The 14,468-nt window shown below is 42.0% G+C and overlaps 1 protein-coding gene across 3 annotated transcripts in view; it reads right to left on the reverse strand.

Annotated features, from left to right (window-relative positions):
* Positions 1–9,224, reverse strand: part of CRIM1 (cysteine rich transmembrane BMP regulator 1) — a 249,518-nt gene extending 240,294 nt beyond the window's left edge. For all 3 annotated transcript variants that reach the window (XM_020992653.2, XM_020992654.2, XM_020992652.2), the window contains exon 1: positions 8,790–9,224. In XM_020992653.2, the coding sequence (XP_020848312.1) occupies positions 8,790–9,129 (340 nt within the window). In that variant the 5' untranslated portion in view covers positions 9,130–9,224. The remainder of the gene's footprint in view (positions 1–8,789) is intronic.
* Positions 9,225–14,468: the final 5,244 nt, after the last annotated feature.

Raw genomic sequence — 14,468 nt, forward strand, 5'->3', positions numbered from 1 at the left:
TGTGGTATGGAGATGAATCTGGGTTCTAGAAGGCTATGTTGCAAAGTCAATTGTCCAACTTGTTGAACATTAAAGATAATAAGGGAAAATAGTTCCCAGCTAGCTCTAGAAGCATATTCTATCCAAGGAGCTGTTGTATTCATTTGTATGGGACTGGGAATTTGTTTCCCATTAAGAAAGGCTTTAAAGTATTTGTTTGGTTGGGTTTTTTTCAAAAGCTTATTTTCTTTTTTTGTTTGTTTGTTTTTTACTTTGGGGTCCAGAATGTGATTCCATAAGTTAAATATCATATTGAGGATACCTTTAATTATTTCTGTTCATAACTCACTAACAAGGTATTCCCCCAAGTACCTCAGAGCTAGAAGAATGGCAAAAAATAAAAATAATAATAAAAAGAATCAGTAGGCTAAAAGAGTGCATAAAGTTGAAAAGAATTAAAAAGGGAGCATTATCTCAATGGCACTCAATTCCACTGTACAAGTAGGTATCATTTTCCCACTCACAAAAAACCCAAAATGCCATAAAATCATAACAACCATTTTGAACCATGGTTCAGATTTAACAATAGAAAGTGATTTCTTATTTGTCAGTAAAAACTACTGTTTGATCTACATTTTTTAAACTTTCTTAAAGATAGGCAGAATTCTCCTCCATCCCAGATCCCTCAAATCATCCTATCCTGAAAGGAAACTCTCCTCCTCTAAATTCCGATGACAATGATTCTTCATACAATTTACCTAGCAAATATGTGTTGTCTTGACATGACTTCCAACTATTGTCACAAACTATTGAGTTTTTAAAAATTGCCAATTTTATTTCTTATCTTCTTAGAGTGTAAGTAAGCTCTTTGAAGATAAGAACTGTGTCATAAACTTTTTTTTTTCTTTTGGCTAGGCAATGGGGTTAAGTGACTTGTCCAGGGTCACACAGCTAGTAAGTGTTATATGTCTGAGGCCTATTTTGAACTCAGGTCCTCTTGACTCCAGGGCCGGTGCTCTATCCACTGCGCCACCTAGCTGCCCCTATAAACTTCTATACTTTCTAATACTGCCTCCAGACACCCTCCTCTCTAATCCAGCTATCATACTTCTGCCACCAAAGCAATTTTCCTACTGCATAGCTCTGATCATCCCAACCTTAGTTTGTATGTATAATTTAGTGTATGTGTGTATATATATTTGTGCTTGTGTACTGTACACACACACACACACACACACACACACACACACACATTTAGTCTTCTCCATTATCACCTAAGCTTGTTGAGGGGCAAGGACTGAGAATTTTTCTTTGCATCACCAGACCAGATCACCAGTGCCTGAGACATAGCAGGTATTGAAGAAATGCTCGCTGATTGATTGATACTGATGCACTTCCTTATTGAAAAACCTTCAGTGGTTCCCCACTGACTAAAGTTTGTTGTTGTCCAGTCACTTTTCAGTTGTGTCCAACCCTTCAGGACCCCATTTAGGGTTTTCTTGGCAAAGATACTAGAGTGATTTGCTGTTTCCTTCTCTAGCTCGTTTTACAGATGAGAAACTGAGGCAAACAGGGTTAAGTGACTTGTCCAGAGTCACACAGCTAATAAGTGTCTGAGGTCAAATTTGAACTCAGGAAGATGAGTCTGTCTTTCTGACTCCAAGGCCGGTACTCTACCCTCTGTGCCACCTAGCTTGTCTCCCTATTCCTGGAAACTACGCTTCTCTTAATGCAGCCCAAGATCACATTAGCTTTTTGGCCTACCACATTACACCAATGACTCATAGTGTGCACGCAGTCCACTATGCTACTCCCTCACCCAGAGCATTTTCAGAAATTGCCATCTATCCACATAACACTTCTGAAGTTGATTTTTTTTTGTAGTGAAGTATAAGACCTTGTATTTATCCCTATGGAATTTTATCACATAAGATTCAGTCCAATGGTATGGCCTTTCAAGGTATTGGAAAACTATGCTGGATAATATCCATTGTCTTAGCTATCCCTCCCATATTAGAGTCATATGCAAATTTGATTAGACTATCTATTCCTCTGCCCATATGATATTGATAAAAATGTTAAAAAAGTACAGTACCAAACATAAATCCCTCAGGATTCAAGCCACTAGCAACTACCCAATCATTTCTGAATCCTTCTCATTGTATAATCATATGATACGTCTCCACCTCCACAAGAATCATGAGATATTTTATCAAAAGCTTTACTAAAATAAAGCTAAACACTACCACAGAAGTCTTCTAACATACCAGTCTTGAAATCCTGTCAAAAAAGGAAATGAGGTTAATCTGTACGACCTTGATGAAGTCGTGTTGGCTCTCTGTAATCACCACTTTCCTTTCTAGATGTTCACCAATCATTTCTTTAATGATTCATTCTAGAATAGTCGCAGGAGTCAAACTTATGCTCATTGGCCTATAGTTTGCAGACTCTGTTCTTTTTTCTATTGTGAAAATCAGGTCAGCCAAGGCTCAGGAAAGTTAAGTGACTTGCTTTTGTTGGTGGGCTTAAATAATTTGATAACACCCACACAACTTAAACATAAGGACATGCTTATCAGAAATGAATAGAAGGTAAATTTTTCACAATACATGTTACCACCTCATTAGAGAAGCTTTGGTCTTTATGAGGACCTTTCAGAATGTCTATTACAGTTTAAGTACAGCAAACAAATCTACACTTATTTCCAGATATACCTGTACTGACATTTGGAATACACTGGCAATTAATTACTTTCCAAAGAATGATTCACACTATTCCAAATTCTCCTGCCCTTATTCAAAGAATTATAGAAGCAGAGTTTAGAAGTTTCAGAAGAACTTAAAGTCCAGTCCCTCTTTTTCAGATATTTTCCCATTCTCCACACTCTCCTGGCCATGCTATTATAATTGTCTTGGGGGGTGATCTATATTTTGTCTGTTCTTTGCAACAGCTTCACAATTCCATAACTCCCATACACTTAATTCACAAGCTGTACATTCTTACTGGGTCATCAACATTTTAATAAAGTAAACATACAGAGAGCATTGTATAACATATTACTAAATACTTGCAATAACTGGACATGCTGCCTATAGTTTACGGTTTTTCAGACAGTTTTCCTTATAAATCCATGTAATTGGCAATTTATAAATACACTGCTCTCCAAGTGTTTATGGATCAATTGTCTTGGTTGTTAAATTACTTTAGTGAGTGAATGCACTGAGCAATATTTTCTCCTTCAGGAAATATGAAATTTGTTTAATTTTTTACTAAAATGTTTTAAGTACTTCAACTCTTCCAAGATACTGAAATGATGTTTTAGTAGTTTGTTAGTCCTTTGTATATTAATACACACAAATGAAGGTCACTCAGTACTGATGATTTGTATATGTTTTACAAGTAGTCCCCGGTGTTTTGTCAATATTTACTTTTGGAAGAACTAATTATTTCCTTATTTACTTATATTTGTTTCTCTTCCCACACTGTATTAACATAATTTTATTAGATCTTTGTTTGTTTCTCTTCAGTGGCAGCTCAGAGATTTCTTTACTGAAAGATCTTAGTGATGAAAATTAAAGACACTAGTGGGAAACAAAGTTTGCAGCCTTGGGTTGTACAACTTCCCTAACTCCACTAGAAGCTTACCAACTTCCATGCATCCCTTTCCATCCACTAAATGAAAAGCATAATAATTACTGCCATCCTTAGAGGACAAGGTCTTAATGAGAACATCTACCAAACACTGTGAGATTTATAGATAGTCTTATATAGCAGCCTTCCTTCAACCTCCTTCAATTCTGGGTTTTCTTGGTCTCTGAATCCTTTTCTATCAAAGTACTATAACAGCAATTATTAGGATGTCAAAACAACTTTCTTGCCAAAATAAGACATGTTACTACAAACATGACTGAGGCAAAGAGAAGGATGCTTTGGTCAAGTGTGCAAGCCCTGGAATTCTGCTCCCCTAATCACTATGGAAGGATAGGGCAGTTGTGTTCTTCTGAGGTGTAGAAGGTAATTTTATGGATTCCAGTAGTGAATTTTTTTTTTATTGGAGCAATGAGTTTGGAGATGATAGGGGCACAGAGTAGACAAACTATCATGGCAGTATCTCATTTCATGTCTCTTTGCTAAGGTGAGGACATAACTATTTTAATTCTCTTATGTAGGAAATTCAAGGCACAAGAACCATATATTCTCAGGTTACTCTAGCTCCAACCACTACCCCTCCACTGCCAAAAGTGGTATAATGTCCTTATTTCTGTTATCTCTAGAGTAAGAAAAAGTTGGATCCAATAAGTCTACCAATCCCTTTAACATCATTTCTCGTGAAATAAATCCTTTATTGCCCCCATCAAAACTTCCCAGAAAATTCAACTTGTATATCCATACTATTTCCTAGATCCCAAAGAGATCCTGAAACAATCTTCTTAGCCTCTTAAAGACTAAAGCTCTTGTTTCTTGTTTCTAGACATCTTCTCACTAGGTTGGCTGCCTTTTTAAGAAACAGCAACAATTTTTATATTTTTGTTTTGTTTTTGTCCAGACTTGTGATTTGATGGGCATAGGAAGATCCTTTCCAACTAATACAGATTGGTAACTTATAGACATAGATATAAATAAGGGGCAATGAATGGTTAAGAATCCTGTCTATAGTCACACAGCCCATATGTATCAGAGGCAAAACTCAAAAAAGTTTCTGATTTCAAGCTGGGGACTCTACCCCCTATGCAACACTGCCTCTCAGCAACCTGGGATATTAGGAGATTAAACAGAAAAACCTGGAATGAAGGATGAAGATGTTGTACTATCTTAAGCCCTGGAATAGAGGTTTTTAGACTACATTCAAAGAAAGTAGCAAGCATTCAATATACTTCAAGGAGGGTCATTCAAAGACCTCTCATTTGAACCACTGGATTTCAGAGCTGTTGCTTGCCAAGAAAAGGAAAGGTATGACCCATGGTCTTCAAAGAAAAAGATCTGTAACTGTCTGCATATGTATATGCATGCTTTTATAAATACACACTTGTGTACATGCTCTTGATACCTCTTCTATAGGCCTACTTTGATGCTTCCTTTGATGTGGAGTGACCTAGCACTTGGCATAGTGCTCTACACATAATAAATGCTTATTGAACTGAATTGACCAGGGGTACTAAAAAGGCTTGAAGTACAGATGAAGATAGACTATTATTTCTTATCTGAGCACCAACCTACTTTAGTTCAGAAGTTCATCACCTGAAGGTTGGCCACCTGGTCATGGCAATGGAGGGGACGTAATCTACATCAATGGCAGAAGAAATCAACACTAGTGAAATCAATGATCTTCAAAGTACTGCAGTATACATACACACAAATACACACACACACATGCATGTGTGTATGTATATGTGCATAGATATGTCTAGATATTTATTATGGATATTTTAGTATGATATGAAAAACTGGAAAATATTTAAGGTAGAAATATCTCTAATAGATCAAACAGAAGAAATTGTTATGATGCTTTTACTTCTAAAGAAAAATGTTTTTCAATTATTCATTCTTTGGTACCCATAGGACCAATCATCCAAGAAAAAGTTTATCTTTAACATCTAAGGTAAGAAGACAAAACCCATAACCTACTTATATCTTTAGTTCTATCCTTAATTTATATGACTCTGGACAAATTATTTAACCTTATTAGATGATCTAATTACTCATTTTTAGAGTTTGGTTAAAAAATACTACCTTTACAAAGCATATGAAAAAGTAACTAAAATTATTATGAAGCTACACATATCATACTTTAACTTAAATAATCAGTTCTTTGAAAACAGGTAGAGGAGTCATGATAATATTTCCCTATTATAAATAATACATTTTCTCAGTGAAGCCAATAACAATAATAATAAAAAAAGATATATTTTTTAAAGGAATTTACATTAACAGATACAACCAGTAGGGGTCATTTCAGTGCAAAAATTGCAGCAAAGAAAGACACTAACATGAACAAAATATATAGGATACTGTTGATGCTGGTTACAATAATTACTATGTTTCTGCCTGGTGAATATCTGAATAAAACTGGAAAATGAGTGAAACACCTGTCACTGTGGAATTTTCTGCAAAACAACAGAAAAGAAGAAGGAAAAGCAAGTATCTTCTGGATAATTGTTAGCACATTGAAGATTTTCTTTCAGTTCTGCACAAAGGAGAACAATAGTACTTCCCTATCATATTTTTTTCATCAAAAGGGTGGTAATCACTAAAGTCAGTCGAAATTTATAATATATGGCTAGTCTTGAAGATGTTTCTAGAACCAATATGATCAACTGCCACTATCACCCTTGACAGACTGACTAAATCATACATAATCTGAATCTGTGTCTTTATAAACTTTCAAGTTCTTGGATTTGGAAACAAAAACGCCTTGGTACTTTAAAATTCTAAGAAAGGTTCTGAAGAGCTATCTTTTGGTAGCCGAAAACAAATCTGCTAGAATTAAATTCACTGCTACAGAACAGTAATTGAAATCTAATCATGTCAAACAACTCTTCCAAGTATTTTCCATAGGAATACCAAATGCACCGGGTGTTACCAGTGGAAATGAAGCTATGTAGAAATTGCATCATTTCAGAGGAATGAAATGCTCACCAGCAACTGCCAAAAGAACTCCATACTGTGACATGGTAAAAAATGTGGCCAAAACATTTAATTACTGTAAAGATTCACTGCGCTCGTCCTTTCCTTCACCAGATTCTGGCGAGAAGAAACAAAACTAAGTTAGAACTAGATCTCAAGTACCTGTAAAAAATTAAAGCCAAAGCAAAAAATCCCTCACTAAGACCAAAGCAATTTTCTTGTACAGCCACAATTTTCTAACTTTGCATTTTCTCTGTAGACAAATTGATAAAGCTGGATCAAGTCAAATATACATTCTGGGTAACAACAAATTAACACTTTTCCAGAAGAAGATCTGTACTTTCCTTAGAAGTAAAAACTTTGCCCATGTCAGAAACTGATACTAAATGTTGCATTCCATGGTGGTACACAGAAAGTAAACAGAAGCAACCTGAGCTAAGTCACTGTCATAAGGACAACCCTGTCTCCTCTACTCTTGTTCTTTACCAATTCTGAAGCATGGCCTCCTTTAAAAAGAGTTTCATATCATTACTACTGCTACTAGCTTACAAACCAGAAGATTCTTTCTGACTTTCCTGAACTGTCCAGACTTTTAAAAACAAAGACAAGGTAATATGTATCTATATATAATTTACTTCCAAATAAAGGGGGAAATGAGAGTTTAAATCTGTCACTATAACCATTTGACAAACCATACCTGAACATGAAAGGCATCCTGAAACTCTGAACTATAACTAATTTTTTAAAACCCAATGAAATGATTCTTCCCTCACTACCTCTTAAATGAGCTATGGAGGAAAGTGACAGAAGGAGGGGCAGTTTTCCCTCTTCCCCTCCCATCCCATTCCCTCCCCCCCTTTCCCCAGTCTTCGATTGGCAGGGAGTGAGTCTGATTTTACCACTTATTCAGCAAAACCGTACCAAATAGCATCACCATCTACAACTCAAAGGGGATTCCTCTTTCCTCTGGTGTCTACTTGAACTTCTCTAAGTCGTGCTGCATAGCCAAATAAAATTAACTTTATCTCTCTCCCTTTCCCCTACTCCTCCCCCTCCTGGGCAGTGTGGTCAACCTTGGGAAGGAAAGGCAAGGAAGCCGGAATTTAGGCTGACATCCACCAACAGTAGCTCGCCAAACTAAGAATGCTACTGCTCTTCTCATCGAGGGCTACCTATGTCAGTCAGTCTAAATCTAGATGGAGTGTGGGTGGGTTGGGAGCAGTCTAATACACAAAATGCTGCTGAAACAGGAGCAGAACAATCATTGCTGTCAAAAAAAAAAAGTGCCAGCTCCAGGATCAAAAAGGCAGCAGTTATCTGATCTTGAAACCAACAGCAAATAAGGGGCCCCCAGCACCAGCAGCTCCCCCATTCGGGCTCCTTGGACTCCTTTTCTCGAGCAGAAAGAGAAGCCTTTGACCGTTTTCAATAGGCAAATAAATGAGTAACTACAGTATGCAACTTCCCCAGCGCTGACATATTCGGGAGCTGAAATTGATTTATATGCGTAGGGAGGAGGAAACGGGAGGAAGAGAGGCACACACAAGGAGAGGGAGCTCCATCAACAGAGAAGAGACTTTCTTGTACGGTATTCTGAACGTTGTTTCACACTGCAGTATCGGGAGGGAGGGCCGGGGAGGAAGGAGGGGAAGGAAGGAGAGAAGGAGGTAGGGATCAAGGCCGGGACTTCCCCCCACGGAGCAGCCCGCGGGCAGCCTCTGCAGTGCCCCCCGAAGAAGGCGCAGCAGCCTCCAGGACTAGAGCCTGCACCACCCCGCACAAGACCGGGCTATTTAATCTACCGAAAAGCAAGGATACCCTCCCTCCTCAACACACACAGGCACACACACTCCAACCAACACCCCTACGGGCGACAGGAGGGTGTGTGGGGGGGAACACCGCCCCACACTACTCCCCTCCCCCCCAAAAAACGACTGCAGCTAGCAAAGGGGACAAGGAAGAGGAAGGAGGCGGGGGCTCTCCTGGGGGCGGCGGCCGCCTTGCCTCCCTCCTCTGGCCCCTTCTTGCCTCGGATAAAGTCACAGCTAAACTTTGTTTAGCGGAGTGAGTGCGCGCCGAGGTTTAGGGGGTGGGGGTGGGAAGGATGGAAGGTATGAGGGCTGGAGCTGGGCCTGGGCCGGAGGAGGGGGAGAGAGAAAGGTGGGAGGGGGGAGCGCTCACAGTACCTTCGCAAACGCCGACTTCGTATTCGGTGATGGAGTCGCCATTGAGAGGGGGGCGGATGACACAGCGGAGCCCCCGGTCGCAGGCTCCGTGGAGCCCGTACACGCCGCCGCAGCTCTCGTTCCTCTGCCGGGCGCACATATAACAGCAGCCGCAGATGCCCTGGACGATGCTGCCCGGGCAGTTCTTGGGCTCTTCGCACTTGGACTCGTCGCAGGGCAGACACACCAGCGCCCGGGTGCCCGAGCGCGCCAGCAGCAGCAGCAGCAGCAGCGGCCCCAGCAGCGCGACCAGGAGGTGCCCGCAGCCGGCCAGCCCCCTGCCCCCCACCACCAAGTACATCCTCCTCTAGCGCCGCCGCCTCCTCCTCGCAGCCGGGCCGAGAGTGGAGCGGGCGCCCTTCCCTCCTCCGGGCACACTCGCCCCGGCGGGCGCCCAGCCGGAGCCCACGGTGGCCGCCGCCCCCTCCGGCTCCCCCCGGCGCGCGACTCCCCAGCCGGGGCAAGTCCCCCCACTCCCCCTTCGGCCCGCGCGCCGACCCCAATCCCACTAGCGTTGGCGCCTGCAGCCGCAGCGGTAGCTTCCCCTCCTCCTCCTCCCAGGAGGGAGGGAGAAAGAAAAAAAGAGAGAGAGAGAGAGAAAGAAAGAAAGAAAGAAAAAAAGAAAGAAAGAGGAAAAAAAGTTTCCTCTCGGCAGCTCCGGTTCAACCCAAACTTCTGGAGGAGGCAGCGGCGGCCGCGCTGGGCTCCAGCCCCGCGGCTGGGCGGAGGTGGCGGCTCCTCCTCCTGCTCCTAGAGCTGTGGTGGCCCCCGCAAGAGCAGCAGCAGCAGCAGCAGCAGCAGCAGCAGCACAGGCGGCGGCAGCAGTAGCAACAGTCCCCCCTGCAACGGGCTCCCCGGGTCCCCGCCTCCGGAGCCGGGCGGGAGCGGTGGCGCAGGCTGAAGGTTCGCGGTGTGCGCCGCCTAGTCCGCTCTACGCGCCCCAGCTCGCCTCCCTCCTTTCCGTCTCCTCGGGCGCTTGTTTATGGCTCTCGCGGATCCGCCGCTCCGGCTTCGCCCTCCCCCATCCCTACCTCATCCCACAGACCTCGCCCCCACCGGCTCCGCGCGCCGCTCATTGGCTGCCCCCCCCACGCCCCCCTCGCCTTCCCCTTCTCTACCCACTCCTCCCTCCCTTCCCAGTCTACCCTATTCCTTCCTCTCTTCACTTGCCGCCTCCTCCCTCACGCCCCTTTCCACCCGAAGCCGGCCCCGCTGCGCTTACAGCCAGCCCGCCTCTCCTTCTCCTGGAAGCAACACCGGGGACTGAGACTTAGAAGATCTGCCCCAGACTCGCTCAGGCTGAGCCCTAGGGGTACCAAGCCATCCCCTAGCTTCGGAGAGACTGGCGTGTGGGTGCGCAAACCAGAAGAGGCTGAGTTCTGGTGTCCCAAACCTCGGCCGTGGTGACTCGAACACCACGACTGCCTGCTCTCTCCCAGCAGTGGCCTGGAAGCCCGACTGAGACACTTTCACATCCAGAGACCGCGCCGGGTCCGGATGCGTGGTGGAAAGAATGTGTGTGTGTGTTGGGGAGGGGGGTGACGACGGACACAGACCTCAGACACTGCCTACACTATGTAAAACCAACAGGATCAGACCACCAGTCGCTGCTGCAGTCTTCCAGTATGAGACTGGGATGCGTCTGTGAAACTCAAGGAGGCAGGGGGTGAGGAAGGGAGGCGATTCCACCTCAATCCTGGACAATGTATTCAGAAACCATCTTCCATTGGGCATTAAAATATGCTTTCAAAAAGGTGTTATGTAATGGAGTCTCCTGAAGCAGAAGGGCTCTAGGGCTAATCTGCTGGTGATCTAAGTGATTAAAACCGTCTAGGTAAATATTATGCAGGAATAGAAACGTTGGGTGTTACAGCTTGAGTTGAATTTGTACTGCCCTGTTCCTATACAGTTGCATGTTTATTCACTCTACGTTTCTGCTGACTTGCAATATTCTCAGGAAAGAGTGACCCCAAAATAATAGGACTAATTTTTTTTCTTCTTAAGCAAGGCCAGTTACAATTTTACTAAAAACCTTAACATTTCTCATACCATTTTAATATGCAATCAGACATTGTTGTCAGTTTCTTTACAAAGCTCATAGAGTGAAATGGTTTCTAACATGAAATTTAGGAATTAAATTAAGGTATGTGATGCCCTGTGTGATCCATTATATATAGTATTTATTCATTCATTCATTCATTCATCTGTTAAGCTTCTATTATGTTCGAGGGAGTGTGCTAGGTTCTAGGGCTACACTGATTAGATAGATAGATAGATAGATAGATAGATAGATAGATAGATAGATAGATAGATAGATAGATAGATAGAAAGAAGTGAGTGAGTGAATAAAGTCCCTGCTTTCAAGGAGAAACATTTGAAATGAAAAGTGCATTCACCAAGATTATTTACATAAAAGATTTTCTCAGGAATCAATCCATATTATGATCTGAATGGAGTCAATCAAATGAATGGGGGGGGGAAGACTTTCCAATCAACTTGGGGGAAAAAAATCTGTTCCTAGGATCATTAGTTATGAAGTGATTCATTTATTATCCGTGGAGATTTAAGCTACAGAAAAGTGCTGTCCAAGAAGATACTGTGGAGCAGCAACAAAACAGAGTCAAATTGTAGAGAAAAGAAACAAAGACTCCTTTTGAGATCTGTCTGGGGACCAAGTTGAATCTTAAGAAGATTTGTGGTTTAACCACCAGAATCCAGAACTAGTATCTCAGAGTTGCCAGTGAAATGACCATGGAGGCACCAACATTAGATGCCAAGTTTTCTACTACAAGTGCCAGGGGGAGAAGTGATGCAAAATCACAGTCATTTATAACCCCTGAATTAATCAATAATAAAACAGCAAGCATTCATTAAGCACTTTTTACATGACAGGCACTTGGCTAGATACCAGGGGTACAGATATAAAAGGGAAAAAGCACTAACTTCAATGAGTTTGCAGGAAACAAGACTTTTAGGGAGTGGTGGCCAAGGAAGGGAGCTTAAGTCTAAGCAGTTACAGGGATTCTAAGTGAAGCCCTAGGAGAGTAGCTTATCACACTCTTCCCAATAGTAATGGTAATACTCATTTTATTATTGTTCCCTAAGTGATACAAAACTGGAAGCCATGGGAGGAGGGAAGGAGGACAGATGGCAAAATGCCTGTCTTGCTTAGGCCTTGGTATTCTGGGGAAGGGCTGAATGGCAAGCTTGCCCAGAGGTCAGTTAAACTTCTGACATGAAGAGATATTGAAAAATGAGATGGGATGCTTTGGAAAGTAGTAAAAGAGAGAATGAGAGAAAAGTGTTTAAGCAGATACTGGGTGACCTACCTGCCAGAAATGGAGATTCCCACATTAGGTGGGAGAGTGGAGTAGATGACATCTCTAAGGTCCCTTCCAGGTATTAGGTTTTGTGAGTCCAAGGCCTGCCTCTCTGGAAAATATAATTCCAGTTGCCAAGAGAACCACTATTAGCAAAACTAAAGAAGAAAAATCCTCACCTTGTAGAATATGATTGATTGGCTTTTTCATGAACTATGATCATTCACTTGCACAGAGTTCACAGATTTTCGTATAAACCATCAAAGAATTGGGTTTGTCATCTTGGCTCTGTGGCGAAAGTAATCAGTATTACACTTTAATGAGTAAAAATGTAAGCAGGTAATGTTGTAAAGACTCACTGAAGAGGCTTGAGTAGGTAAACTCATTTGCATCTTGGGAAGTAGGTGGAGCCAAAAATATACATTTTCCCTGCATTTCTCAGTGGGTATCATCTAAAGGCAGAGGCATCAACTAGGCAAAGTTACAATCAAATCAGGGAAAGACAGGAAAAGAAAAAATAATAACCTGTCTTGTAAATAAGGTGGCAAAGTGGTTAGAGCGCTGGACCTGGAATCAAATTTGGCCTCGGACACTTACTAACTGTGTGATTCAGGGCAAGTCACTTAACCCTGTTCACTCCAGTTTCCTCATCTGTAAAATGGGCTGGGGAAGGACGAGGCAAACCACTCCAGTATATTTGCCAAGAAAACTCCAAATGTGGTCATAAAAGTCAGAAAAGACTAAACAGCAACAACCTTGTAGGTACTGAACTTTCCCTGGTAGGACCAAGGAAGCCTGCCAATTTTCAGAACAGCAGAATAAGAATTAATTTTGCTGGGATTGTTAGAGAGCTAAAATACCATGAATGAAAAGTGGAGAGAGGAGAATACAGCAGTCAGAGACTTTAAGTCAGGGGGTTCAAATCCTAAAATTTAATACCTATATGACCTTGAACAAGATGGCCGCAAGCTTCTCACATGTAAAACAATAGGGTTGGACAAGATGACCTCTAAGGTCCTTTCTAGCTCTAAGTCTGTGGTCCTCGAGATAGACCACATACCAAGGGACAATATGATGGTTATTATCTTGGCAAAGCTTCAGGACTTCAAGCCTGGATGCTTGATAAACAATAGGCAAGGAAGCCTGACTTTGAATAGGAATTAGAGCCAGCCCTAAGAGCTGGCTAGAGAATATGCTTAAGACAGTTCAGAACAGAAGAATCAACATTCACTAAGAGAGAGTGCAGGACCTTTTGTTTGGGCCAGGAAGAAAACAGGGAGCAGAGAGAATAGGATTTCCTGAAGCCAGGAACAAGGAGAAACCCTATAAGGGGTGAAGGAGACATATGCAACGTCAGTGCCTCTGGCCTGAAGCCAATAGGGTATATTGAGGCCCAAATAGAAAAATAACTTTTCCAGGGGCTAGGAGCCAAAGGGAATCCCAGGAGCATAGAGGAGGTGATGGACTGCAGAGTGAGTACAATATGGCTGGAATCCAAAAGGGTGAGACTGGCCTAAGTCGAAAAGGACTTCCCTCTAGAGGCCAAATGGTGCTAGTTGGAAATTGTCTCATTTCAAAAACAGAGACAACATGGGGAGAGACATGCTGCTGTCTGGTCCTGTACATGAACTGGGAACAATCTGTCCAGATTTTAATTTAGAAACTGCCAAAGGATATGAGGAGAGAATCCAAGGCTTAGATACACTACAACACAGTTTATGGAAAGAGTTCTGCCTGCACTTGAGGTTAGGAGACCTGGATCTGAAACCCAGTTCCACTAATTTCCTAGATCTGTGACCTTGAAAAAGTCCCCTTATCTCTCCCAGCTCATTTCTTCAACTCTAAAATAGTGGTAATAATACTTATATTACTTGTGTCATTGTATTGTTATGGGGGGAAAAGTACTTTGTAAACTTTAAAACACTGTACATGAATTTATATATTATAGACATATACGTACATATGCATATATATGTATATATACACAATGTGACAGAACCAATTATGATTTGTGAATATATGATACTGTACAACTTTATACAAATTCCTCTATACTAAGGTTCTTAAGGGGTTTTTTTTGTGTCATGGACCCTTTGGGCAGTCTGATAAAGCCTACGGACCCTTTTTAAGAATAATGTTTTTAAATGCATAAAGTAAAATATAAAATAACAAAGAAAACCAATTATGTTGAAATGCCATTATCAAAATATTTCAAAAACAAGTTCATAGACCCTAGGTAAAAAACCTCTGTTTTATACCTTTTATGAAAATAAGCAAATGTTTCTACATAGGTGATGTGTGTCTTCCATGTCAGAGAAAC

The sequence above is a fragment of the Phascolarctos cinereus genome, unplaced genomic scaffold (genome assembly GCF_003287225.1).
Source record: "Phascolarctos cinereus isolate Bilbo 61053 unplaced genomic scaffold, phaCin_HiC Scaffold_2;HRSCAF=192, whole genome shotgun sequence".
In the NCBI taxonomy this organism is placed as follows: Eukaryota; Metazoa; Chordata; class Mammalia; order Diprotodontia; family Phascolarctidae; genus Phascolarctos; species Phascolarctos cinereus.